At 42.8% G+C, this 27,405-nt stretch overlaps 2 protein-coding genes across 2 annotated transcripts in view; one reads left to right on the forward strand and one right to left on the reverse strand.

Moving 5' to 3' along the window:
* Positions 1 to 14,765, forward strand: part of abhd15a (abhydrolase domain containing 15a) — a 374,815-nt gene extending 360,050 nt beyond the window's left edge. The window contains exon 4 of the mRNA XM_079514202.1: positions 14,754 to 14,765. The gene's annotated coding sequence lies outside the window, so the exon portion shown is untranslated. The remainder of the gene's footprint in view (positions 1 to 14,753) is intronic.
* On the reverse strand, positions 1 to 27,294 carry prpf8 (pre-mRNA processing factor 8). Its single transcript, XM_079514201.1, has 43 exons — positions 27,142 to 27,294; positions 26,502 to 26,625; positions 26,067 to 26,235; positions 25,769 to 25,933; positions 25,368 to 25,586; positions 24,781 to 24,993; positions 23,569 to 23,694; positions 23,096 to 23,201; positions 22,355 to 22,545; positions 21,898 to 22,017; positions 21,222 to 21,411; positions 20,198 to 20,317; positions 19,718 to 19,852; positions 19,451 to 19,580; positions 19,120 to 19,316; positions 18,753 to 18,959; positions 18,281 to 18,444; positions 18,041 to 18,167; positions 17,386 to 17,578; positions 17,023 to 17,210; positions 16,555 to 16,793; positions 16,247 to 16,393; positions 13,476 to 13,686; positions 13,160 to 13,276; positions 12,777 to 13,024; positions 12,104 to 12,283; positions 10,905 to 11,040; positions 10,320 to 10,489; positions 9,768 to 9,897; positions 9,462 to 9,608; positions 9,068 to 9,228; positions 8,667 to 8,858; positions 8,033 to 8,270; positions 7,535 to 7,663; positions 6,818 to 6,931; positions 6,518 to 6,691; positions 6,079 to 6,272; positions 5,653 to 5,892; positions 3,267 to 3,408; positions 2,795 to 2,935; positions 1,789 to 1,928; positions 1,055 to 1,257; positions 1 to 666 (listed from the first exon to the last, which is right to left on the reverse strand). Exons 2-43 carry the CDS (start codon positions 26,611 to 26,613, stop codon positions 512 to 514), a joined length of 7,020 nt encoding a protein of 2,339 aa, XP_079370327.1. The 5' UTR covers positions 26,614 to 26,625; positions 27,142 to 27,294; the 3' UTR covers positions 1 to 511.
* Between the last annotated feature and the right edge of the window lie 111 nt (positions 27,295 to 27,405).

Below are 27,405 nucleotides of genomic sequence, written 5' to 3' on the forward strand. Positions count from 1 at the left end.
TTATTTATAAAAGATCTTTATTGAAACCCAAACTACAATGTTTCTTGATAAAGTACAATAGAATAAGTGGGTATGACTGGCTGGAATGACAAAAAAGGATTTTGACTTGTACTTTCATTCCTAAAGGGGTAACAGAATTTCATCTTTTGAAAATAAATTCAATAATCAAACATTACAGCTAACAACTGTATACTTTGACTACTCAGTCACTACATACGTACATGTAAGTTGTGATCCATCAGAAGTTACAGAAATAAATTGAAGAATGTGTTTTCATGCAGAAACCTTAATGGACAAATAGTTAAGGGAGGGACTGGGGAATCATGGGGTAAACAAAAAAAAGTAGAAAACATCTGCATTTTAACAATCTTAAAAGGTGATCCTGAAGTGTTCACATACCAATTTCAAACATCAATATCTGTAGCACTTACATCTGCTCAGTAGAAATATTACAATGCCTGAACTGGGCTGGCTCTACATGACTCACATAGACCTTTCTTCAAAAAAAGACTCAACCATACATATCCTCACGGTCTGCGTTGTAGACTTCACCCTCCTGCAGTGAGGCAAAGTTAAGGAAGTGTGATGGCCGGTGAACTTCATGGTAGAACTCCTTGGGGTTGGACAACTGGAGGTCATACTTCATGTTGGGGTCATGGCGCACACCTGTAGGCAGTTGGAAAGATATTAGGAATGCAATGGGCAATCAACATGATATGCTGTTGACTTTGGTTACATTCTGAAACAAGTGAATTGATCAGATGTCTAGTTTTATGGTTATTAGATTAACCACTGATGCTCAGAGTGAAGACGGATCCACAGAGGAGCTATGCTGAGAACCTATGTTGCGTCAGTCTATAGTTCGTCAAAAGTTCATAAATCGATCAATACTTCCATCCATTACAGTAGAGGCAGAGCCTTATACTCATGAAGCAAATGTATTTATGTAAACAGAAGTGAATGCTGTAAAAAAAAAAAACTATTTAAAATTTATGCTATAAGCCATAACATTATTCATTCATCTGTAAGCAGAAACTGTGGGTACTGTACTGACCCATGAAGTTGTAGTTCCAGGAGACCTGGCCAGGAACCATGAAGAAACCCAGGAAGCGATCAGAGAGCAGCATCTGCACCCTCTCGTAATGCGACGGTAGGTAGCCCTTCGGGTTATTTCCCTTGTCTGTGTTCTGCCGACCCCACTCATAACCACTGGGTGTCAGCTTGTAGGCGGTCAGTGTGCAGGACCCGGGGGTGAAGCTGAAAAAACAGTGGGCACATTAAAGCTAGCTCCTTTATAGACATTAATACAGAGTGTTCTGTGTGTCTAGGAAATGTAATCAAAGCTGTGCTGAAACGTTGAAGTTCCTGGAAGACAATTGATTGAATGTGAAATCTTGAACCTCTATTTCCTGTTTTTTAGCCACTACCTCAGTAGCTGTAACATTGTCCTTGTTCACTGTATAAAATATCAAGCTGATGTAATGGCGGTCAGACCAGCCCCCACAAAATGCATCATGGGAGAACAGCCTAAATAGAGATGTTCTGTCAATATGGGTGGTAATGAATTGTAAATATTGCCATTTAGAGACTATGATAATGCCCAGAGTGAGTGCTTTCATTTCATACCAGTAGAAATATGACTCAAATATCAGTTAAATAAATATTACGAGACCACAAAATGGCATACATGTCTAAAGACACCAGTTGCTGCAAATAAAAATAGCCTCTCTTGCAGGCAAGTGAAGAATATCAAGTTTAAGAGGTCAGATGAGGTCAAAGGGGTCTTACCTGCAGGTAATGATGATGGTCTTCTCTCCATCCCAGGCAGGGTTGTCAGCCATGATCTTGGCATGTGAAGTGACGTCCTGTGGTGACAGCTGAGGGGACTCGTTGGGCTGAGTGTGGATCCAGCCAAGGGGCTCCATTTCCTGGTAATGGGGGACGATGGGAAACGTGAGGCATTGCAGGGTGAACAGTGTTTCCTGATCTGTCAAGTGTTGCTTGATACACTGCCCTAGCCAGTTCAACCATAGATATAAAAATCACACCCGTGTGAAGTGAGGGGCGCTCTAATCATCGTACATCATCATCAAGAATGGTGGTCCATTATTGGCCAAGGGTTCCCATCGACATACATATGCCGATTTGCTCAGACACATGACGTAAATTATCCATTCATTGTCAATGGCATATGTTTGTGTTCAGACAACACACACATTAAACACTATAGTTGTTTATAGGAGGCTAGCCCCTCCTATGTCCAGCTTTTAGTGTGTGTGCACAAACTCTGTCCTACACAAACATTAAATTCCCATTGACAATGAAGAGACAATTTTACATCATCATCAACATTGTGTAACAAAAACATTGATATGTTATAGGCGGCTTTCAACTCTCAACTGTCAGTAAGAAGTCGGCGATGATTATGTATGATGAAAAGAGGCGCCCCTCAACCTAGATACCTCAATCACCACTGCAGTTCATTGGAGCGCCCTGCATCGCAGGGAAGGCGGACGTGAAGAAAATGCACGATGCCACTCAAAATGACTACTGGCCAATCAGTCTTTTCCGGGACTTTTCAATTCAAAGGAGCTTTATTGGCATGAGAAAACAAACGTTTACATTGCCAAAGCAAGCGTCTCTGATTGGCCTACCAAATGTCCCCTTCTGTGACACACACAGAAGGTTGCCTCCCCTGTAATGGAGCCCAAGATACAGACGCCCCATACGAGGAGGCCTGGACTATAAATAAAAAATGTTTACGTGATGTGGAAATATATACTTTCAGTCTTACTTTAAGGTACTCATGTCCAGGCAGCTGGTTGGGCAGGTGCACAGTCTGATGGGTCCCCCACTGGGGCACCATGACGATACAGCGGATCTCCTTCACCTGGGGGTTGTCTGGTGGGCTTGTGCCATACAGGTAGCCTGCAATCTGGAAGGACAAAAGATCACACTCATCAATACAAGCATATTTTTTTCACATTGTCACCAACTGTTAGCATCAAGAGCCATGATTCATGCTGCATGCATGGTCTGTGCGGTATCCACGGGCAATATGACACAATTGTGGTCTATGCAACCATGCACGGAACATCTGAGCACAAAGCCATACAACTCCATACAAGATTTTGTAAAAATGTGAAAAGTCTTCAGTTGTCTACCAGTAGTAGAATACATAGACAGAGCAAAGTACATAATTACGTAGTAATAATTTTAATATAACAATATAATTTCAATGCAATAAAATAATTTCAGATAAACACCTGTGCTCGCAGATCTGAGATGCAGATGAACTTCTTGAGGACATTCTTGGGCAGAATGTATGTGTATCCTGTCTCCTTGATGTCATCAGATGACACATAGATGTGATTCGTCCTCAGGTGGAGATTGGCAGCTGAGATTGCTCTGTGGGAGGCGCAAGGTAAGAATGACTTGAGTTAGACAGAAACAGATCATGTAAAATAGAAATTTACAAAGATCTATCGACATCACGATTATCTGCTTGGACCTTCAATGGAGTTTGCTCTAGTGCCTTCTTCCTTCATGCCTTAGAAGTCCTGCTCTTAAGAAGCACCGGACCAGCCTTAACTTAAGCTCGAACTAAGGCTGAACGATTAATCGTTTTCAAACCGAAATTGCGATTTGAAACCACGCGATTAGCAAATCGCAAAGGCTGCGATAAAAAAAAAAATCATAATCAACCCGGAGCGCATCTGATCCAGTATTTACAACACGGCTATACTGTGCTCTCTATTCTAACCAATCAGAAGTGTCCCTGCAGTGCATGTGACTGCAGTGCATGTGTACACGCTCGCGCAGAGTGTTGATGCTAATGCTATCATGCTAGAAGTCACTTCAAGTCAGCAGCAGCTGAGGAGCAGATAGCGTCTGCGGAGCCCGAATAAACTCTTAAATCGGCACAATTTAATCCCAAAGAGATCAGGCACTTCGGGGATATGGCATTATTTTGGTTTTGACGTTACAGACGTCCAACAAGAGAGTTTTGTGCAAGACCTGTCATGGTACAGCGACAGTCAAAACATCCCGCAGCAACACCACAAACCTTTGCATGGCACGGGCGCTGTCCTGCTGTCCTGTCCCGTTTATTTTATTAATGCTACATTGTCGTCGTCGTCCCCGATTCTAGTGAACCGGTCCCCATTGTGGTGCATGTACATTTGTAATGATTTGTCTGAGCGAGGTCCGCAAAATTGTACCGAGATCCGAGAGCCATCATTAAAAAAAAGCTTACACCAGGACCCGTGGTGGGAAAATAGCCGGCCAACAAGCTCATAAACATTAAAGTTAAAGTTATGAGCTTGTCTGAAACCTCAGACAAAATGATCTCTAATAATTGATAACCTAATTCTGTCATCACATCTGTCAAAATGTAGCCTACACTTATGCAATGCATATGCTTTTATTTGGTTAAAAAAATCCCACCCGTTTGAAGTGAGGGGCGCTCTTATCATCGTACATCATCATGACGTAAAATAGACACTAGGCCTATTTCTTTGCTCAGACAATGACATAAAATTGTCAATGGGAATTTAATGTTTGTGTAGGACGTTTGTGAACATACGTGCACTGGTTTTGGGAGGGGCTACTGCCCCTCAAAAACAAATAAATCAATTGAACGTAATATCTAAATGTGAATATTAAATGAGAATCACAATATTGTGCTCTGATTAGATAACTGTAGCCTAATAGCAATTGCACTTAAATAGAAAGTCTGGAAATTACATTGCATTTATGGTCTGTATCCAGAGAGCTGTTTACAATTATTTCTAACATTACAATTTTAACACACATTCTTATTGTAGTTAATTAAACACAGGTCAATTTGGTTAGCCTACATTATTTTGAGCTGTCTCACATCCTGTGAATCCTGACATCACTGCCTGGTAAAGTAAATGAATGGTATGCCATTTGGTAATGTTTCATTACTTTTTAAATGGACACAGTGAATACTAAATTGAAGCTTTACTTTTTAAGTGGTGCAACCACTTCATTATGGAGCTTTGTGTGTCTGTGGGTGGGTGGGTGGGTGGCTGGCTGGGTCTGTCCAAGCACGGAAATAGCATTTGGTTGGTTTTCACAACCAAGTGTCACTGTTGCGCAGCCTAACTGTATAGGCCCTATATGATGATTTTAGGTGTGACATTAGTACAGTACAGTACAGTACAGTACAGTACAGTACAGTACAGTACAGTACAGTACAGTACAGTACAGTACAGTACAGTACAGTACAGTACAGTACAGTACAGTACAGGGACCGCCTGGGGACCCACACACGGTAACTCTTTCTCGACCGTTTCGGACGCGGGGCGGCTCGCCTAAACCGGGCCGGCACCCTGGGCAAGTTCCTGTGGGTCTGGAAGTTTCGGGGACCCCCCCCGGGGGCGCCCACACGGAGTTGAACCACTTACTTCACACGGGTGTGATTAAAAAAATATATATCGCGAGTCAAATCGCAATCGCAATATTGGTCAGAAAAAGCGCAATTAGATTTTTTCTCAAAATCGTTCAGCCTTAGCTCGAACCCCCCATTATTCCAGTATATACACATTACACACACAGGATACACAGACAGCCTCATCACAGTGGTTTTGCAACTGCTTCATGGCTCAACTAATTATTGTGGCATACCTGACCCTCCATTCGGTCTTGGAGGAGAAGGTCTGCGTCTCATAGTTGGAGGTTGTGGAGGTGATGATCTCATCCCCGTGTTTGTTGACAGTGCGCGTCTGTGTGGCGGTCAGCTGTGACTGCTCCTTTGTCTGCTTCTCAATCTCAGCAATCTGCTGGCGCTGCTGTGATGGAGCAGAGATCTCCATACCCAGGATGATGTCACGGATCTCAGACTGGGTGAGCGAGGCCACATTCACACTGGAGAGAGATGAGAGTGACGTATAAGCATATGTTTGAACTTTGAGCTAGTGCTTTGACCATCAATCCTAAATTGGTGCAAGTTCTAAAATGGTCCAAGTTATCGCGGACAGACAAGGCAGTTAGAGGCAGTTAAAATACACATGCTCCACTAAACCTTCAACCTACAGTGGGTCTACTACTCACTTGTTCTTCTTGCCGTAGTCAGCCAGGATCAGGTCTTTGAGCTGTACCTCCACCTTGATCCACTCCTCGTCAGTGAGCGTGGGCCAGATGTGGTGGGGCTCGGTGATGGTGGTTTTATCAGGCTTCAGGATCACCTTGGCTCGATCGTTGTTGACATGGAGGGCTCTCAGGATTAGGATGAGACGGGAGAAGGCCTACACGCGAAGGAGAACACAGCAGACACTAATTACACAAGATGAAAAGTCAGGAAAAATAAAGAATTGAAAATCGAGGTTTGGGGAGGATTTATGACTTGGGGTTAGAAAAAAAGGTTATATTTGTTTTGGCTCTGAATTGCTTTTTGTACCGTCAACAGAATATACATCTAAATCGTGTCACTTAAATACACAATAACCAGAAGCCTATTTAATCTTAATCTAGCATGGGCACTGTGACTCACGGTGTATGAGGAGATGGTCTTGAGCCAGTCATCGTAGAGGTTGAAGAGTACCATCTGGGGCTCAGTAGCCTTCAGGATCAGGTCTCCAAACTTCTCCACTTTCAGACAGGCCTGGAAAGGCAGCTGCAGCTCTGACCCTTTGATCACAATGTTGGGGAAATCCAGCAAGTGGACCTAGAGAGGTAACATACAATGCATTAGACATGCAATCAATGAATGCAGATTGGACTATCATGAATGCATACAGAGCTGCTAATCAGGACAGAACATGTTAGCATGTCCAACTTGACCAAGTCTCACCTCAAGTGGGTCAAGCATGCCCTTCCTGGTCACAATGATCTGCTTGGGCTGCTCTTCCACAGGGAGGGATCGAATCAGAGCAGCCACCTCTTCGGCTGTCTTCCATTTGGCCAGCTACAGAGACATAGAGGGAGTTCAAGTACTTTAGCTGAGTCAGGGATGACGGTGTTGGTTACAGCCAAAACAACCCCACAACTAGCCTGATTCAGACTGAATGGCCTTTTATTCACCAATACATTATTCATTCTGAAATTGTCTTCTAGTTAACCGTTTTCTGTGCGTTTTTTGGGGGGGGGTAAGACTTTATGTTCCTCCTAAACAATCACTAATGATTTTTTTGTCTCAAATTTGCTTGCTCACTATCACAATCAGGCTTACTGTTCTGTTCCAAATATACTTCAAGTTATAGATATCTGAAGTTGTTAATGCCACGCAAAACATTAAGGCTATGTAATGTTTTTCCATTAAGTATTTAAAGATTTGTTTTGTGGAACAATATCTAACCTTTCCTGATGTTATACTGCAAATGTTCAACATTGTTGAAACAAAGTCTTAATATCAAGAATATACTGTTTATATAAAGCTAACAAAAAAAGTTTCACTGTACAAGCTTATTGTTTGGCCAAATATAATATTTGGTATTGAGATAATCAAATTGATAAGTATAAGTGTAATATCGTTAAAGCAAGACAATAATGCACCCTGGCTATGACGTACCTGTCCCAGACGTTTCTGCCCAGCCCATACAGAGGTGTGGATGATCTTGAGGAAGAGCTGGCCTGTCCTGGGGTTGAAGATGAAGATGGCACCGTTGATGGGCTTGGTGGTCAAGTTACCCTCAAAGGTCTGAGGAGCGAGAGATAGAAAATACATGACTAAACAAAACTATTTAGCATATCAACCACGATTAAAACGGTCTTTATAAAGTAGTAAATAAATAAAACATTCAAAAAGTCTGATGAAGCATCGAAACGTCACATGCTCACATCCAGTGATGGTGTAAAGGAACCATTACATTTTAAAGCTTTGGAGCATATAGCCCAGTGTGCAGACTTCATTCTTTAGGGATTCTGACCTCCTCAAACCAGCACCTAGTTTTTAGTGGATGTGCCAGCCTTATAGTTTGTTTAATAAACAAACATTCCCATGGCCGCATTCTAGAAAAACTATTACGGTACACACATCATTTTCAGAATTTAGAAAGCGTTTTCTCACCTTGTGGATGGTGACTCGGTAGACATTGGTGTCATCTACGAACCAGATGATCTGGTTGGAGAACAGCTCGCCATAGTTCTGCGAGGACAGGTAAGGCTCAGTGGGCTCTGAGGAGTACAGCTGGAGACCCTTGCGGATGCGTTCCCTCAGCACGTACAGGGCAGGGTTGGCCTTCATGATTTTGGCCATGGCCTGCTGGATCAGCGGCTTGCCTCCAGGAAACCAATTACCATAGGCACTTAATAGGGAGAGATTAGAGACTGTCAATACTCAATTTTGGTTATGTTTTGTGTCTGTCATTTGTCAGCAAAGTAACTAGAGAAGGGAATTTTGTGAAACTTTAAGGGAATAAACCATAGCTCACCAGTTTGAGCTATGGTGTGACAGATGTTCACACTCATGTAATAAAAAGCAGCAATCAAGAGTGAACTCTGACATGCTGATGTGTTAATACGTAGGTTAATTAACATGCTGTTCTCATAGCAAGAAAAACTTGTGATAGCAAGGTAGATTCACAACAATAAGAAACCAATTTGCATCAGATTGGCAGTTATTAACTCAACAGTACAACAGTCAGGCAAGAAATAATATAGTGGGATTATGGTTACGTAACCATGTGAGCAGCGTCACTAACCTGTGCAAGTTGTAGGCCAGGTCGATGGCAATGAGCACCCCAGTGGGGGAAGGGTAGATACTCATGTTGTCTGTGGTGTAGTCCAGGAACTTAGCCCGAGCATAACGCTCGATGTCGTGCGAGTCGTAGTCGCCCCAGCGCAGCTGGATGTCAATCCAGTACTTCTGTGTGGTGGTGCTGTCCATCACGTCCCTGTAGGCAGAGCATTGTGTTTGAAATAAGCACAAATATCGTGGGAGAAATTATATAATGCTTTAAAAATTACTACCAAAACTTTACAGTGCCAACACACCAATGTCAAACATATTCAGTGATGACCATGGCTCAAGACAACACTTTCAAATGACACTTCTTTAACTGATCTATAATGTCAAACGTAACATTATCTCCCGAAGACATACTTGGAATCGGCGAGCAGTGAAGGCCGAGAGACGTTCCACTTGTAGGAAGCGAAGAGGAGGATGTCAGCACAGGAAGAGTTCATCTTGTAGGACTTCCTGGGGTGGATTGTTTCCTTCTGTACCGTCTCAATCTCCAGGGCATCCAACTCTTGGTCAAAGACCTAAACACGCAATAACAGTGGTTTTAATAATGTAGCTGAATGGGTACAGCTCAAATACTTTAAATAATGTGTACTTGCTTGTCCAAGACTGTAATCTTTACAATGTTTTACTAATTAAAACTAGCCCCTTAGATTTCAAATGGATTATGAATTGTTTTTTTTACTACTTAAGACAATAGTGGGAACCGGCTTATCTGATAAACCTCTATAGTAGTCGGTGAAAACCTGCATACCTGACAGAGATCCATAACAATGCTCTCATGGATCTTCTGCCACAAGTGAGCCCTGAAGATCTGAATGAGGGAGATCTTCAGCGTGGGGATCTTGCCGTGCATGAAGATCCCCGTCAGGTCAAGCTGCACCTGGAAGCCTACGTACACCTAGGAAGAGAAATTAAGCTGTTATTTTCATTTCTGACATTTTTTACCCCCTCCTCCAAACCACCCCACAACTAGTGTTACTGGCTGCATATGAAGCTCCTGTCACTCCACGTCTATTTGTGAAGTCGGACAGCTTTTTAGGGTGATATCTGTACTTACATTGGCTCTGTTGATGGTGGGAGACCACCAGAGTGTGAATCGACGGTTGGGGATCTGATTCAGACCAGACCTCTGGGCATTGGTCAGCTTCTTCCACTTCATGGATTCCTCAAATCCACTGGCCTTCTCCCTGGAGAACAGGGCGTCAGAGGATGAGGTTACAGTAACTCTGGTTCAAGCAATACAAAACTGATATCTCTACATTTGTGGGGGAAATGTCGATAAAAGTGATGACACTGTAATGTTTTCTAAAAACGTCTTCATTCTCTTCAATGATCCAATGTGACAGTGTGCCTCCGTGTTATCCTGAATTTCCCTCAGGGTGATAAAGGTGTTATTTACCCATGTGTACATATGACTTCTCAATTACAGAGGTTAACAGATATTTTGCCTTGCCTTTACAAAGACATTTTAGAATTTTGTTCATTAGAATATATCCTTCATATTGTATTATGTGATATACTGCCCAACCACTTTGAGGTTTTATTAGGGATTTTGCTGTATAACAAACATTTCCCCATCTCATCAAAAGAGTTAAAAAGGCCATCTCACCAGAAAAGACCCTCCCAGGTTGGGAAGTAAGTGCCTTTGAAAAGTGTGTGTTCAAGGATGCCCTCCACACCACCCAGGGCCTGGATCATGTCTGTACGATAATTGTTCAAGTTCCACAGCTTGCCGTCGTGTCTTTGGTGGGTCCACCAGAATGGATTTTGCTTCAGGACCTGTACAAATAATCACACGTTAATAAATTGCAATAATAAAACAAAGAAAAGTGACAGGGCATGCCAGCAGATGGCTGGAGAGAGTTCTTCAACCCAGATAAATGGAACGTCCTCAGTTCAATAGTGGATGTTGCATGTCCTACCACCTCTCAGCCCTCAGTTTCCCAATTCTCTACTGCCTCAAAGGAAAAACTAAAATGCATCAGAACATAAGGGAACGAGGCACAACAATATGACTATTGCTAAAATAATTAATGACATTTCGGTGGGCTGACCGACCCCAATCGTTATTGAACTAAAAAGTAGAAGTTGCATAACATCACTGAAGGACTGTGTCTGTTTTTAAAATTAAACATTTAAGTTAAATTAAAGAACTATTTCACTAAACAACCATCTAATCACTGCCTGTGTTTACCTGGTACTGTTTGAAGTCAGTCCGGACTCTCCAGCCCTTGTCGTAGGCCAGCGTGTGTCGGTCCTTCTGGAACAGAGTGTTGATACGAGGGATCCCTCTGTCCCATGAGTCCTCCAAGTCCTCCAGGGTCAGACGCCTGGGATACAAAAGACACGCTGATATTAGACTTTATAGTATCAACTGTTCTGGTTGAGTGACAAAGGGAATTAGAAATGAGGGAAGGTAGAAAAGAAGAAAGAAAAAAAAAGTACAGTTGGCATTGTTTGAACCTGACATGGAAATAAATCATCACCATGCAAAGTGTTATGAACTGCAAATTTGGACAAAGTCTTTGGTGGCTCAAAAACATAATATATAATAGATAAGCAGCCTCGTCTGACATGATGTCCACTGAGAGCGGATGACTACTTTTTTCTACATAACCATCTGAGATGGCCTTTTCACAAATAGAAATCATGAATAATAAATATCTGAAACTACAGCCCCATACTTCTCAGCACTCCTAGATGTAAGCACAGGCATCACACTAACAATAGGGGTGTGTGTGACTGCATTCTGTTGTCAGTGTGCGTTTGGGGTAGTAAAGTCAAAATCGCCTTAACTTTATTACTGGCGCTAGGTGGTAGCATAAGCACACTTAACGTATGCCAACGCGTCCGCTCTCACTCTACGCTCCTCGTTTAATTTCCTGGTTATTCAGTGAGGTGGGGGCTGTTGTTGTGAGCACAGTCATCGTTAGCCGTAGCTCATACATCTTAGCCATCATTACAAACAGTTACATGTGCTCAGCGATGCGATGCAAACTCAAATGATTTACGCGATCGTCGGGATGCGCGGCGGCTCACCATGGACAGTGCTCGAAGCTTTAGAGATACAGCGCATTGAAAATCCTGTTATAATGGAGGCTCAATGGAGCTGGATTTAAAAATCCCATAGCTGGTGGGGACGGAGGCTCTCCATAGTAACCAGAGCAATGCTAAAAGGTATATTGCCGGTCGCCACTTTCATATATGGAGTATACGGTTGTCTACGAACATGTACGTAGATAGCACCTTCAGCTTCGATTATAAACGTAGAAAGAAGAGAAAAAGTTAAGAGTAGATTGTGTGTGGCTCTTAGATTTAGAAGTGATCTTGGGATTAAAAAAAGGTTGGGAATCACTCATTTACACTGAATCCACTGGATGTTTGAAGAATTACCTGTTCTGGGCAATGGCCTCCTGCCTCTTGAGGGCGTACTCTGCCCACACCCTCTGGGAGTCAATGAACTCACTCTCCCAGGGTTGAATGTAACGATACAGGTTAGGGATCAGCTGGTCCTCCTCGTGGCTCATACCCGAACGGAAGTGAGTGATGCCCACATCTGTCTGTTTGGACCACCTGGTAGGAAGGAAAGATCATTAATTTCATAACCACATCCTGATTTATACTTGATTGTACAACAGAAATCGCCCATCTACAGTTCACAACACATTGCGCACACACACCACCGTATGGCAGATTATAATTTAAGCACGTATCTCTAAAATGTAGTGAAAACAAAGTACTGACAATACTTTTGGATGTGTACCTTACTCTTTTATAATACAAATACTAAACAACAGTAGATAGTAGTAAAGACAATACTTGAACAATATGTGCAAAAGCTGTAGTATTGTCATTCAACCACATCACACACACACACTGAATGGTTAAATTATTTATATGTATGCTATTACTATTCCATAACATCTTGGTTTAAAGGCCAATTTCCAAAGCTCTTAAAATTAACATAAGTCTGAGATTCGATTAACAGCCAATAGAAACTGAAAAGCCTAGTATCACACTTGTGGGTAAAGCACAAGACTACCACCATCTCCAGCTCTTGTCTTACCGTAGGTCGGACTGGGGGATGAGCACGTGACCCATGGACAACATGCCCAGACCGCCCAGCTCTTTGGGGGTGTAAAACACCACAGGGGGGAATCGACTGGGCATTTTAGAGTTGAGGCCAATCTTGATACGAGTCTGGATCTTGTTCTCACACTTGACCAGCAGATCTAGGAGCTCCTGTGTGTTGACCACCGCCTCACGGAAGTATGTCATCAGGCCAATCAGTGCTGTGTTCCACTTGTTCACAATCTGGAGAACATGATTAGACATTATGCCGACTGGTTATTTATCTAAATGACTTCAGTTATTAAATTATTTTCACCATTGTGGCAGGATTATTTAAGACATGCATTATGTTTTGTCCACAAAAGGCTCCTAGCTGACCTTTGTAAATGTAGTGGATCCTGAAGCCATGAGGATCTGCCGCACTCTGTTGTGGAAGCGCTGCATGGATTCATCATCCACACGCAGGAAACACTGAGCTGTCCGTTCTTTGGTTACCTATACAGAAAAAATAAAATAAAAAAACAGAATGAGGACTTGTACAACCAGTACATCCTGGCAACAAAAAAAACTACTTTGCATTAAGTAAACAAGGAAGTGTGTGCAACTGTGCCAGAAAGGCTATACAACACCACTAGTCTAGAAAGTGGAAACACAATCTTTTTGACCCAATTGGGTTTCTTCAGTGCATCCTTGCCTCATTTTGCAGGTTCCACACACCATCCTTGTGGGTAAACTCTTCATAGCTGGTGCGGCACTTGGGAAGGATGCGGCACTCAAAGCCACACATGTTGAAGAGCAGGTTGGGGTTGTCCTTGCTGTAGACCGACACAAAGCTGTTCTCCCACTGGATTGTAGTCACTGAGCGGGGTAGACGATTCTTGATGTCCCAGAACACAGCACGACCACTGAGATGGATGGAAGGCAAAACAGCCAACTATTATTCCACATTGATGAGTTATAACTGATCAACAGAACAGACCAATAAACCAGTGTTTGAATGGGAAAGCATGCTCGACTGTCAAAGTCACATTTGATCAGTAATTACAAAAGTATAACAGTAACGCAGAAGAGTCTGGTGGTCAGTCAGTGCAGACCCTAATTATGGTCGCTGTTGGGCAGAAACCTTGCATGTCCAAAGCTTACTTTTCAGTAAATTGAAATCAGTCTCAGGGTCTTAACAAGAACCATGTATTCTAAAGCATCCAATGTAGTTTTTTGTCACAAGCTCTTTTCACTGGTTAAATATGTATAAAAGCCACAGACAGACCTAACCACTTTCCTTTTAAAAATGCTTTCAAAAATAGCAGATCTACAGTTTTGCTACCGTGGCTCTGGACCTTTACATCAAAGTAGGACATACAGAAAATTTAAATAGAGATGCATGGCTTCGGTCCTACAGCGACAATATGCTCCTTGAGAGTTTGTAAAAGAGAGCTGGCTCTCATCACCCTCTCCGCCTGAACACTGGTCTATTCCTGTTTACTAAGCAGTATAGTAGCCCAGTATGCCAGGACTTTCCCTGACTTCTCTTCGTCTCAATATAGCTGTGCTACAAATCACTAGTAGCTAAGGTGTTTAAAACACCTCTTCAAAAGATAAACCCATTACAAGTGGCTTCCGTCCATACCTGTACATTGTAGTACTGTATAGCTCCCCTACAGAGCTGTTGTGTGACGTGCACACAATATTATGTTTCATTAAATATGCCATTAATAACTTATAATATTAATATTATATAATATGCTATAACACCTTTGACTCATTCTGTAGCCCGGAGACACACCATTTGTGTGACACAATACTACCACACTGTATACAGTACACACACTCCGTTACCCACCACTGATAGCCTGCTTGTATGAGGCTATCAGGGCCACGTAGGAAAACTATTCTATCTGTAATCGCGCTCACAATCACAAGTTTATGCAGTGTGCGTAAAGTCCCGGCGCAGGCATCAAAGCCGGCACGGGAGACTCCCTATGCCTCCCACACGTCCGCTCGTCCCGAGCTCACTTGTATGAGGCGTCGGGGATTGAGGGATACAGGGGAAGATATATAAACACACTCGCAACTTTTAATCTATGGCTTTTATGAGGCAGAGATTTATAGCTGCTTTACCACTTGTATGTGCACTGCGCAAACTCTCGTGAAGAGCGCGCCTCAGACTGGTCAGGTCATAGCATACAATTATCACATTGTTTCGCCTGCATGAGCCCGTATGGAATACCGGGACACAAGGGGTTAAATGTTAGAATGCAGTATACATGCGTGGTCAATGTACTTCAACCGGCTCCACTGAGACGTTGAAATATAGCCACTTTGACCTCTTTGGACTGGCAACGTATGCCTGTCCAGCCTGTCCTCCCTTTCTCCGTCCGTGGAAGGATTGAGTGAGGTGGCGGGCCGCTATCATCATCAAAAATAACCATTCCTGTACTTGCGGATCGGGGCGCGCCCGGATCCCCATACCTTGCCGTCTTCCTCCCCGCTCGAGGAAAGATAAACACCGGCAGGCTGTCACTAAGAATTCAGTTGTTAAATCAAACTAAACTTACCCCACGGAGTGACAGGAAAAACACAGACAACGGACATACTGTATTATTGGCTAATCAATAACACAGGAGGCCATCGTAGATTACACTGAATTATAAAAAATAGGTTTATTCAAGTCAAATCAAATTAATTTACAAAATAGTAAAAAGATAGGAGGCAGAGGACTCAGTCAGCCTGCAAAAATATTAACAAGCACAACTCCCCATTCTGGTTATCTGGTTGAGTGGGAGATAAAGCTTAGAGGTGCGCAATCAAAAGTCTTCTGGCTGAACAAAGGCACGTTCATACTTTTAACACCTCGGTTCACATAACGTCATTTTTAGAGATATGACCCTGTCCAGGCGTGCTCATAGCAAGGGGCACGAGCAAACACGTCCGTGGACACGCATCTGTCCAGCGTGAACGCGTAAAGGGTTCCTTCAGTTCATTTCTAGCCAAGGTCAACAGCGTGAACGCGTTTCTGGGTTACTACAGTTCATTATTCAACTCTGCTGCTATAGGAGAAACACAATATACAGCGACTGCAATAATCTAATGAATGCATAGATTTAACCCATCGGCTGCCTTGCAAAAAACACTGTTTCATGAGTATAATACATGTGGGGTCAGGACACATCATTTAAAACAGTAGTACAGTAACACACGTTTTATGTCACACAAGCATAACATATGTCCTCGTTACTGAGACGCTCGGGGGTGGAGATCTTTGGGGCCACATTGGGGCGTCACTGGTTCGCCACTCACAACAGAGTTGCAAGAACCTCAATTTGAATCTCATGTCTGCCATGTCTCCCTTCTCTCTATCATTGGTTTCCTGTCTATCTACTCTTTACATTCTCCATATCAACAAATAAAGCTAAAATGGCCTAAATTAAAAATATGTAGTGGATAATATCCAGAGGCATAACTCACAGGTTGACATCGTGCTTCATCAATCTCATGCGAGCGTCACGTGGCCAGCACTTCTTGTTGTTGTAGCCCACAATGTTCTCATTGTTGGGATCAGGGTGCTCTGTGAGGTACCTCTGAATCAAGTCCCTGGCCTCATCAGCTGAGAACCTACATACACACAAAACACATAATTTACCATTTGAACATTATATTAATTTCTTTAAAATCCATTCTTTAGTCATAAAGCAGAAACTACAGACTGTAAGCGAGACAAATTTGTCAACAGGCCGCAAGCTACACTTATTTGTATGTTATTTGTGACTCAGCACCTGAAGAAGATGTGGATGCGGTCGATGTATCGGCAGTATAAACGAATGGGATGAGCGCTCTCCGTCACCGTGTCCTGGAAGCTGAGGAAGTCATTGGGCATCTGAGGGGGGCCAGCCATCTCACTGGCACGGTGTAGGCCCAGCACCAGCAGGTCCATCACCAGCCCATAGTACTGTACAATGAACGAGGCAAACTGAAGGCCTCGGATGATGCCATATGAGTTGGTATGGTTCATGTCCTGGATGTGGAGAAGAGAGAACAATATATTTATAAAAGCAGTAAGCAACGTCTTCATTTGTAATTTGAGTTTATATACCGTTTTGTTGCTGAAGTTCAAATCAATAACCATCACTTTAGGTCTAATGCTAAACAAATCAACATTTCTTTAGCATGCAAATGCTTTTTGTTCCAACTAACTTAACGCTAGTGAAAACTGAAAACACATCTTTAATATGCCTTTGGCCGACCTTGTAATTGATGACCACGTTGTTCTTGGCAGTCATGTAGTCAGCAATGTTGTGGTCCACAATGAGACGCAGCAGTCTGTTAAGCAGCGTCAGATCAATCTTCTCGTACATCTTCTCATAGCGTGACTCCAACATCACGTTACATTCACCCTCCATCGTCTCCCACACATCCTGCAAGTTGTTGATGCCTGGAAAATAAAATGTCATTTGGGTAATACTCACTTTACTACTTGTTACTCGCTCATCAGTTATTGATCTCACTGTCACTGCCCTCCACCCAAAACCACAGATACAAGACAAATACCCTGCTAGTCCCTCCATTTACAGCTCTGACTTCATGAGAAGCGCAGACAGATGCCTCACCTTGACACCACTTATAGACCAGCAGTGGTGGAGGCTCCGTGTCGGCAGGTTTGATCCAGGGAGGAAAGAGTCGCCTCTTGTCCGCCTCGTACCACAGGTATTGGTCGAGGTAGGCATCTGTAATTTTCTCCAGGGGCTCCACGTCGTACACTGGGACCAGGTGGCTGTAGAGGTCCATGAACTCAATACCCACCTGGAGACAATAGGAATAGGGCACACCGACTGAGATGGATGGCAGTGTAAAGAAAGGGTTGGTTAGCTACATTTGGTTCCTACTTGGAACTGAATGTCGATACCCATTTAAGGCTGCATAAATTCTACTTTTTTGTGCCAGTTTGGGCTGAAATAACAAGGTTAGGGTAGGATAATTAGTTGCAAAGGAAGTGTCACTAATGTACTGCTAAAAACACGTGTGTAACAATAACTTTTCCCCAACTTCTATGCTTTTATAACCAAGAGAGTTAATTTAGTTTACCCATTTAGACCTGAGGCCAGGTCCAATGCCTAACCTAAGTTTTCTGAACAACTTTAACAATAAAAATAAATGTTGCTATATGCAGCAACATCTAAAATGACTCGGATGCTTTCCAGGATTGAAAGGTGAAACAACATATAGGCTTTGGGTCAATAAGATGTGTTTTAGGGTGTTGCTGACCTCTTTGAAAGCTCTCTGGGTGAGCAGGTGACGTTTGATCCTAGACAGGGCCTCGTGGGGGTTGTCGTAGGCCTGCTCTATCAGACCCAGCTCCTCTCTCTGAGACTGGTTCAGACGTGACTTCACACTGACCAAAAGAAAATCAAGGAAATAAACAATGTAATTTCACCCAATGTGGAATTCTTTGATGTTAGCAGATAAATCTTCATCTTGAATGAATGTAGCACTGAACGCTGTTACCTGTAAGCCTCCTTGAGCCTCTCCAGGGCCAGGATGAGCAGTTTGGTGTCATGTTTGTATGAGAGTGGGGGAAAGGGGATGGGTGAGAAGCGACGGCTCTCCAGCCAGTGCACGGTGGTGGTGTAGATGGCAACAGCCTCTTCAGCTGTGATGTAGGGACCATCCTATTGACAAAGACACATCACAAAAAGAAAGTATAGGTCACCGATCTGAAGAGTTGGGATCTGGGAGCTAATGATACCAATTTTCACTGCTTATAATTAATGTTAATGAATTAATATACAAATATTTAGATGCAGGCCATTACTTGGGCCTTCTAAGCATATTTTATTAATAGACATACTTGTGCAGAGGATAAATTAAGATTCGATCTTCATGCAACACCTGTCCGTTATTGCAGGATTGGATTGCAGCTTTAAGTGGTCATTAAAACGAGCAGTAAGAGCTGCCCTCTAGTGGACAATAGCAATACCTTCAGGTAGTTGTGCTGTCTCTCCTGCTCTGCCTTTAGGTACAGACGGGTCAGTCTCCCCAGGTTCTTTTTGCACACGGTCTTGTCCACAGTGGCCCCACGGCGGATTCGTTCACGGTTGTAGTGGGCAGTGTTGGTCCACCAGTCAGCCTTGGCCTTCACGTAGCGCAGAATCATGTTCTCAATTGGGGTGGGCAGGCCGGGCACCTTCAATAGAAAATCCCATGAAGAAGGTACATCACTGACTCAAATAAAAACCTCGTCAGTGAATTAAATTGCATCTATACAAATATTTTAAGCACTGCTCTGTGCTCTTTAAGTGCTTTACTTTAATTTACTGGCAAATAAAATCAAACTGTAAGCTGACCTTCCAGGGGATGTTTGCTTTCCAGCATCTCCAAGACTCGCTCAGGTGCTGCAGGATGGTTCTGGCCTTGTTCTGCTTGATGCCTTCAGGCATCATGTCCAGGATGTCGTGCATCACGGCCGCACGCAGCTCCAGGTCAAAGTGGGACTCCACACGCTGCTTGGTCACAGTTTTGGCCACACCCTTTGAATGACGCCCTGTCAGTGTTAAAGATATCGGAAGAAATCGTTGTAGAAATCGGTTACATTGGCAAGGCTCTGAAATTATATTTCAACTATTTGTGAATTGTGCACAAGCACTGGGGGAATAGCAGGGATGGTGGTATGCAGACCTTCAAACTGCCTGGCCAGCAGATTGCCCAGCCACCTTTCCAACAGTGGAGTGATGCCTCGCATGAAGAACAGCCACACCCTCCAGCCAGGGGCCCAAAAGCCACAGCCTGGACCTTTACCCACAGGACCCTAGTCAAAAATACATACACAATTAAATTAGTTTTAAGTATAATGAGATGTTCTCAATAGTGGAAATGTGTCCTTTCTATAACTTCACTGTTATGAAGTTATAAATGTTATAACATTTATTCTGTCAATGTACTCACGGTGTTGAAGCGGTAGTAGATGAGGTGCTTGAGGTCTTTGCACATGCGGATTTGTCTCATCAGCTTGTACTTGTAGCGGTACATGCCGGTCAGCTGGCCCACATGGGCAAAGATGTACTGCAGCCCATCAGACAACTACAATATACAATATACATATGGGCAAAGTTATTTAAAAGAATGTGTATGACCATGGCTACCGTAACAGTTACATTATGCCATTCTGATTATTCATTATCGGAGGTACTTAACCGCCATTGGAGAGTGCACGTAATCAATGAAAAGTGTGAAATAACGAGTTAACACAATGGCAGTGAACCGTTGGATTTAATACAAACGCTGGCATAAGACTCGTTCACAGATTGTAAAGCTGCATGATTGTAACAGCAGAACCAAGACGCAAAGTGTCCTTTGCAGGCATGGGTGTCCACTGTCCACTACAGGATGATTGGTCCTACTGTATAATAAGGATCTAGTTCCTACCTGGAATGCGTCAACATTTCCCAGTCTGTACTGCACGTGGCTGTCAACCACCAGCTTGCTGAGACGTAGCACCTCTCTGCACAAGTGGAAAGCATTTCCGAATCTCGACTTCTTACGCTCCTAGAGGCCAGGAACACAGACAAAACATTTTCAAGCAGATGATATCGTGAACCGCATTCTCTAAAGGCTAAATGATGTCAATAAAAAAAACACTTTGATGTATTTGTGCATAGCGTCTGTCAGATAAGTAATGCAAAAATAAAATAGGTCAGCTTCAGAGCAACATAGGTATATTGCCAATTAGCTTTCAAGTCAAGACATTCACTGAGGTGATATGGGTTCTAGTTCAAACAAAAATGGTAAATGGTGCATTTATATAGCGCCTTTATCCAAGGCGCTTTACAGAGATTGTGCATTACATTCACCCATTCACACACACACCGATGCTGGAGGAAACCATGCAAGGCACATCGGGAGAAATTAGGGGTTCAGAGTCTTACTGAAGGACACTTCGACACCAACTCTGGGGGAGCCCGGGTTCGAACTGGGAACCTTGTGGTTCCCATCCGGTCACTCTACCCCAAGCCACTGCCGCCCCAAAGGTTATAACCATGTCCTCCTCCCACAACCACCAACTAACAGAAGTATATTAATGATACAATATGTCTGAATGTTCACATGCCCACTGCAAGTGCTGTAGGCGCAACAAAAAAAGACCATTCATTATAATATTCCTCCAGTTCTTACGCATAGGCAAGCTGACCAATGCAAATGCGCCTTTGTAGGAGGACAGTAAATTCAGCTGCACAATATAGGCAGGTTTACTTTGACAGAGTGTCTGTCAGATAAGTAATGCAAAAAAATAGGTCCGCTTCAGAGCAACATAGGTATATTGCCAATTAGCTTTCAAGTCAAGACATTCACTGGAATTTTACATTCAACTCAATCATCAGCGGTCACTCAAATTTAACTACTGCAATGCCCTCTGTTATAATGTGTGGCAAGACTGCCATGGCAGATGTACCTTAGTGGTGAGCGTCTTGACTGGCTTCAGGTTAAAGTTGTAGTCAAGATGCAGGTAGTTGAGGTTCTTTCTGTGGATGAGCAGATTCAGCATGTTGTAGCCCTGTCGGCACACCTGCAGACCCACTTCCACCCAGTCCAGCTTTGTGGACTGGAAGAACTTGGTGGCCTTGAAGGAACGGAAAAGATACCTGGAAACAAATCAAGAACACATTAAGCTTTTAAGGTGAGTGGCAGCAAAATGGTAGGCAATGCAAAAAAGAAAAGACAAGACATTAGGAAGTATAATACTTCCTAATGTCCAGCACTCTTTATAAATACTTCATCTATGAAACAATGGTGCTTCAACACATAAGCATTCTCAATAACATATGAGAAATGGCATCTGAGCCAGTCTTGCATCTTGGAGTGCCGCTGTTTCCACTTGTTGGTTTGGTTTATGACAACATGACAAGTCAGATTCAAACTCTGGACACAATGACCATGCGGTCTGTGCACTAACTGGCGGAGCCAACAGGCACCCCTGAGCTGTCTACTTTAGTTTTGATTGCACAGACATAAAGATATTATTATTATTAACACAATTCCTGTGAAAAAACTATCATATATAATATTGGTGCCAATAATTAAAATGCGCAATGAAATGCTCTGGCTAGGCAATGCTGTAAAACACTCACCGTTTCTTCTGTGCTTTGGGTGGTCTATGTTTAAGGGCATTGAGCACGTAGTACTTGAGCAACTTCTGGTAAGACACACGCACCTTCACAGGCTGGCCAGCTGGGCAATGCTCACGGTACCTGTTAAGTAACATTCAGTTTTTATTTAAAATAGGAATTACTGCCTAGGCTCAGCGGTCCAGGCTGGTAGTCCACTCTGGCAGTGTGCCGCGGGTTCGACTCATGATCCCGACGGCCTTTACTGCATGTCACCCCCCCCCCCAATCTCTCTCCCAATTTCCTGTCAGCCTACCGTCTATCCCTCTATAAAGAATATAAAATAAAAAGGTGAAAGTCACAAAAAAAAGAAAAAAGGTATTACTGATCATGTTTAACCATTTGTTTTTGTTGCTAGATGTTTCTGGTTGTGTTTTAAGCTCCATTTGATTGTGCATCACATCTGGTTCAACATGCTCACCAGTTCTTGATGAGAGGGATGTCAATTGCACGCCTGGTCCGTCCAGAGCGCAGGTTGAAGGGACGTGGGGCCCAGAGCAGGGCGATGCCATTGGCAGTATGGTCTGTGTAGAGCGGAGTCTCCTTGAGGAAGGGCTCCACATACTCTGGCAGTTCAAACTCCTCATCATCTTCAGGCAAGGGCTCCTGACTCTGAGTGATTGGAACAGGAGTTTGCAAGGTTATGGTGAGGTGATTTGGGTTTTTTCAAACAAAAATGGTAAATGGTGCATTTATATAGCACCTTTATCCAAGGCGCTTTACAGAGATTGTGCATTACATTCACCCATTCACACACACATCACACACCGATGCTGGAGGAAACCATGCAAGGCACCAACCTGCACATCGGGAGAAATTAGGGGTTCAGAGTATTACTCAAGGACACTTCGACACCAACTCTGGGGGAGCCCGGGTTCGAACTGGGAACCTTGTGGTTCCCATCCGGTCACTCTACCCCAAGCCACTGCCGCCCCAAAGGTTATAACCATGTCCTCCTCCCACAACCACCAACTAACAGAAGTATATTAATGATACAATATGTCTGAATGTTCACAGGCCAACTGCAAGTGCTGTAGGCGCGACAAAAAAAGACCATTCATTTTAATATTCCTCCAGTTCTTACGCATAGGCAAGCTGACCAATGCAAATGCGCCTTTGTAGGAGGACAGTAAATTCAGCTGCACAATATAGGCAGGCTTACTTTGACAGAGTGTCTGTGAGAGATGGGATTAATCAGAGGGTCAAAGTAGAAAGCTGGCAGATCTGGATCCTCCGTCTTGATAAACACCACGTTGGGAGTATGGTACCTGCAGAGGCACACATTTATTACAGTAAATATTTGCTGGTATTTCGCATACAGCATATTTGTTTTATCCCAACCTTGAGGTGCAACAGTGTGACTGTAATGGTTATTTACAGACTTATAGACTAAATGGTTTGCAATAGCATTACATATATACAAAAACACATTTTACAACAGCATGCCTTGAGATTGAGGCTTCACACCGAGGTATCTTGTGCAGATACCTTCAAAATAGCATAATCAAAAACTAATTCTGCCTCGAAAACCAAATAGGTCCAACAAAATTGACAGTTTTTTAAATTTGTTTGGCCAAGTGCATATTCAGGGAAATCATTCATTCATTAAACAAAGTCTAAAGGAGTTTCTCTGACCAGGTAAGGTGGACATGGTGGGGCAGGTTGTTGTACAGGTACGGGAAAGCAATCTTGTACTCCGTCCTAATAGGCTGTCTGATGATGATCTTGTTGATGTCATTGAACTCATTCCAATCTTCGTCCCTGTGGAAGGGTTAAAAAAAAGATGTCAATGAATTTAGTGTAACTACTAACATGGTGTTAACAGATAAATTAAATATATAATTGCAAATGTATGCTCCACCCACAAACACTAATTAACGGAAGTATATTAATGATAATAAAATATGTCTGAATGTTCACAGGCCAACTGCAAGTGCTGTAGGCGCAACAAAAAAGACCATTCATTATAATATTCCTCCAGTTCTTACGCATAGGCAAACTGACCAATGCAAATGCGCCTTTGTAGGAGGACAGTAAATTCAGCTGCACAATATAGCTAGGCTTACTTTGACAGAGTGTCTGTGAAAGATGGGATTAATCAGAGGGTCAAAGTAGAAAGCTCAATGAACTAATAACAAGCTGTTAACATATAAATGAAAAAATATAATTGCAAATGTAAGAAGAGGACTAACAGCGTACACTGCAAATAAAAAAAAGGTTAGGATTGTTAAAATATATTTGCATGAACCAAATATACGGTATAACCTGTTCAATATGTTCTGTGTTCCGGGTGCTTATTCATTGGCTCAAGAAAAACGTGAGCGTGCATTAAATGCATCATCCACCTTTTTCCATAGCTTTTGAGGACGAGCTCTCGAGACACAAAATCTACTGGGAAGTTGTCAGATCAACTTCCTCACTATTGATTGAACAATTGATTCAGAACCAGATTAAACAAAAAAGCCCACAAAATTGTTTATAGTAATACAAAGCCACAGACAGCCCATGCAACATAGTAAAGATCTTCTAAAAGGACCATGCCGGTTTTGTAGCGTGTTGCATTTGAATTTGTTTTAGTGATGATTTGAAAAATCTAGCAGAAAATAGTCCCCTGAGAAAAATAAATTAAATTCAAACATATAGCGCAATGATGTTTGACCAACAATGACTAGCATGATTCAAGTATGTCTGATAACGATGATAAACTATGTTTGATATACACTTGAACAAACTATAATACCAATGCAAAGTCTAAAAGAAAGTTGCAATTTATCTATGATACACTATGGCTGTAGCTATGGTCATTAATAATAACACCATCTTCCATTACTGGTAGATGTTCCTTACTGGAGGTTGACATCTCTGACAAGGGGCTCAAACTTTGGTCCCCCGGGAATGGCCATGTTGAGGGCCTTGGAGGTGAAGAAGGCCTTGAGGTCAAACAAGTAGAAGTAGTTGTAGTCCACCAGGTCAGTCAGTAGCTGGTTGGCCAGGCGGTACAACGTGGACATCATAGGTAGGGTGAACTGCCAGCGACGGTACGTGGTGCCATTCACAAACCTTAGGAGCGAGATTGGAACAGGTTCACACACTGATGTGTCACAGAATGTAAGGAGACGAGCCAGAGATCTAATCACTGAACTTTTTTTGTTTTTTAATCATTTTCAACCCCCATTACAATTAAATTCCAATTGTTGTCATGCTCGTTTCAATTACTATCAATTCCTCTCTTAATTTGCCTTTTAACATGTTGCCTTAGAAACTTTTAAATGATTACTTCTATTAATTTTAGCAGTGAGATGGTAGGAGTCACTAAGAAACAAATGAAATGTTTGTCTTAAGCCGAATGTATACATTGTCACATTGCAGGGGTTTTTAATTGAGTCATGCAACAAAGTATAAGTTAGCTCCTAGGGTGTCAAAGTAGGATTTACTTGTTGGCGTCTTTGAGTGGCTGGTGCTCATAGAACCATTCAGACACCGAAATGTCTTCCTCATTGTCTAGTTCCATCTGGATGGCCTCCAATGGCTCCACATCCAGGATGTTATCAGCGTAGTCGAGTGGCGGCTCCTCGTCGTCGAACGGGGGAAAGCGCATTCGTTTGAAGTGCCGGCGGTCACGTTTTTCACGACGCATCATGATCCACATGGCACTGGGATAGGGAAAAAGAAAAAATTAGAAGGAGCAATGGAAATCTTTGTTTTAAACGTATGACGGTCATGTTTTCCTAGAGATATTTGAAGCCTTTTCTCTCATAACTTTTTGTACAATTCAACCATCACAGGCAAAAGCCTAATTACACAAAGATATTACTATTTTAACTGACAGCCTTACCCCCACTGGGCAATGTAGACAGGCTCTATGACCCAAGGGATTTCATTGACAAAGGAGATGGCTCCTGTAATGTGGTAGAGCACAGGCACATCTCGGATCTGCTCCCAGGGCATAGGCATGTTCTCCAGCAGCTTCAGCACCGCATGAGGCATGTATTTCAACGCACTGAAAAAAATAGTTTTTAGTGATTTGGGGCAGCTTTACAGCCAAGACATAAAAAACAACACCACATTGATCTTAAAAGGACCATGAATACTTTTAGTTTTGACACACTCAGATGCAAGACATTCATGCTCACCCAAGGTAGACCCTCTTGTCATGCCGAAACTTCCTGTTAGTCATGTCTCCATGGTCCCTAATGATCTTTCGGACATGCTCTGGAGGCATGTCCTCCTTCTGGGCATCCACAAAGCCAAACTTTCTCTTTTCAGAGTAGCGCTTTGCCTGCAACTGCTGCCATTTCCTTGCTAAAGAGCAATTAACAATAGACAGACAGATGTCAAATAGTACGATTTAAAGCTACAAAATTTGCTGTTAAAACAGCAAACCATATCAACCATATCAAAAAGGAAATGCTCATTGGAAATCACTCTACGTTGAAATTGCACATAATGCAGGAGGCAGCAGGACGTTTCATTATTGAAACAAGCGCTTCCAAACTCCAACACTTAGAAATGATAATGACTGGATTTTTATTAAACAAACTATATTTGCGGCTAAAACTCATACATACCTTTCTCTTGCAGCTTTTCTTCAGACATGTAATCTGGGGCCTGTACTGAAAGAGGTATCCCAGGGGGCATCCCCCCGGGGACCCCTCTGTTATAGGGAAAGGTAGCTGCCATGGCGCCTCACGACTAAAAAGCAACAGAGCAAAACACAAACACAGCATTTGCAATACAAATTGTGTAAATGATGTGCCAGTGTCAATATCATGTATGTTAATGCAATGACAACCAAATGCTCTCTAATTAGCTGGCTATAGCGCATTCAATGGCATTGAGATATGAATGAACAATGAATAATGTATACTAGTTGGTCAGTCACAACTCACAAGCGTGCAGTGCAGTGCACACATCAACAAAGAAGACTGATCATTAGCGTACAACTAATTTAAAAGACACTACACGTTAATCTAAAGCACCAAGTCCATTAATATTGCACACATGGACAATCAGTCCATCATATATCGTACTCTCGTCCACGTTATATACACTGTGTTTTGGTTAAATTAAGCTAGCTAGCCTGGGGTTGCTCTAAGCAGCCAGGCCGAGTCTGAATGGAGTTGCTAAGCTAACGTTAGCATGAACAAAAACGCACAAATAAACTCCATGTAGGCACTGTTATAACAGCTCCCATACGCAACCAGTTACCTCCTCCTCCACGGCAATTACTTAATGTCGTCGGTAGCCTCGGTCCTTGGTCATTTATTTGAACAAAGTAGAGTTGTCTTTTCCCCGCTTTGAGGAACAGTGCGTTCCTTGAACAGCAGTACGCACAGCTAACGAATAACGATCAGCACACGATGCGTGCTGGAGCGCACAGTGGAACTAGTGGAAACCACAGACAACGAGTACGCCGTTTACGTCTACGTTACCACGAAAACAAAGCGCGGATACGCTGAAGCCTGAAGTATA

This window comes from Electrona antarctica (assembly GCF_951216825.1).
Source record: "Electrona antarctica genome assembly, chromosome: 11".
NCBI lineage: Eukaryota > Metazoa > Chordata > Actinopteri > Myctophiformes > Myctophidae > Electrona > Electrona antarctica.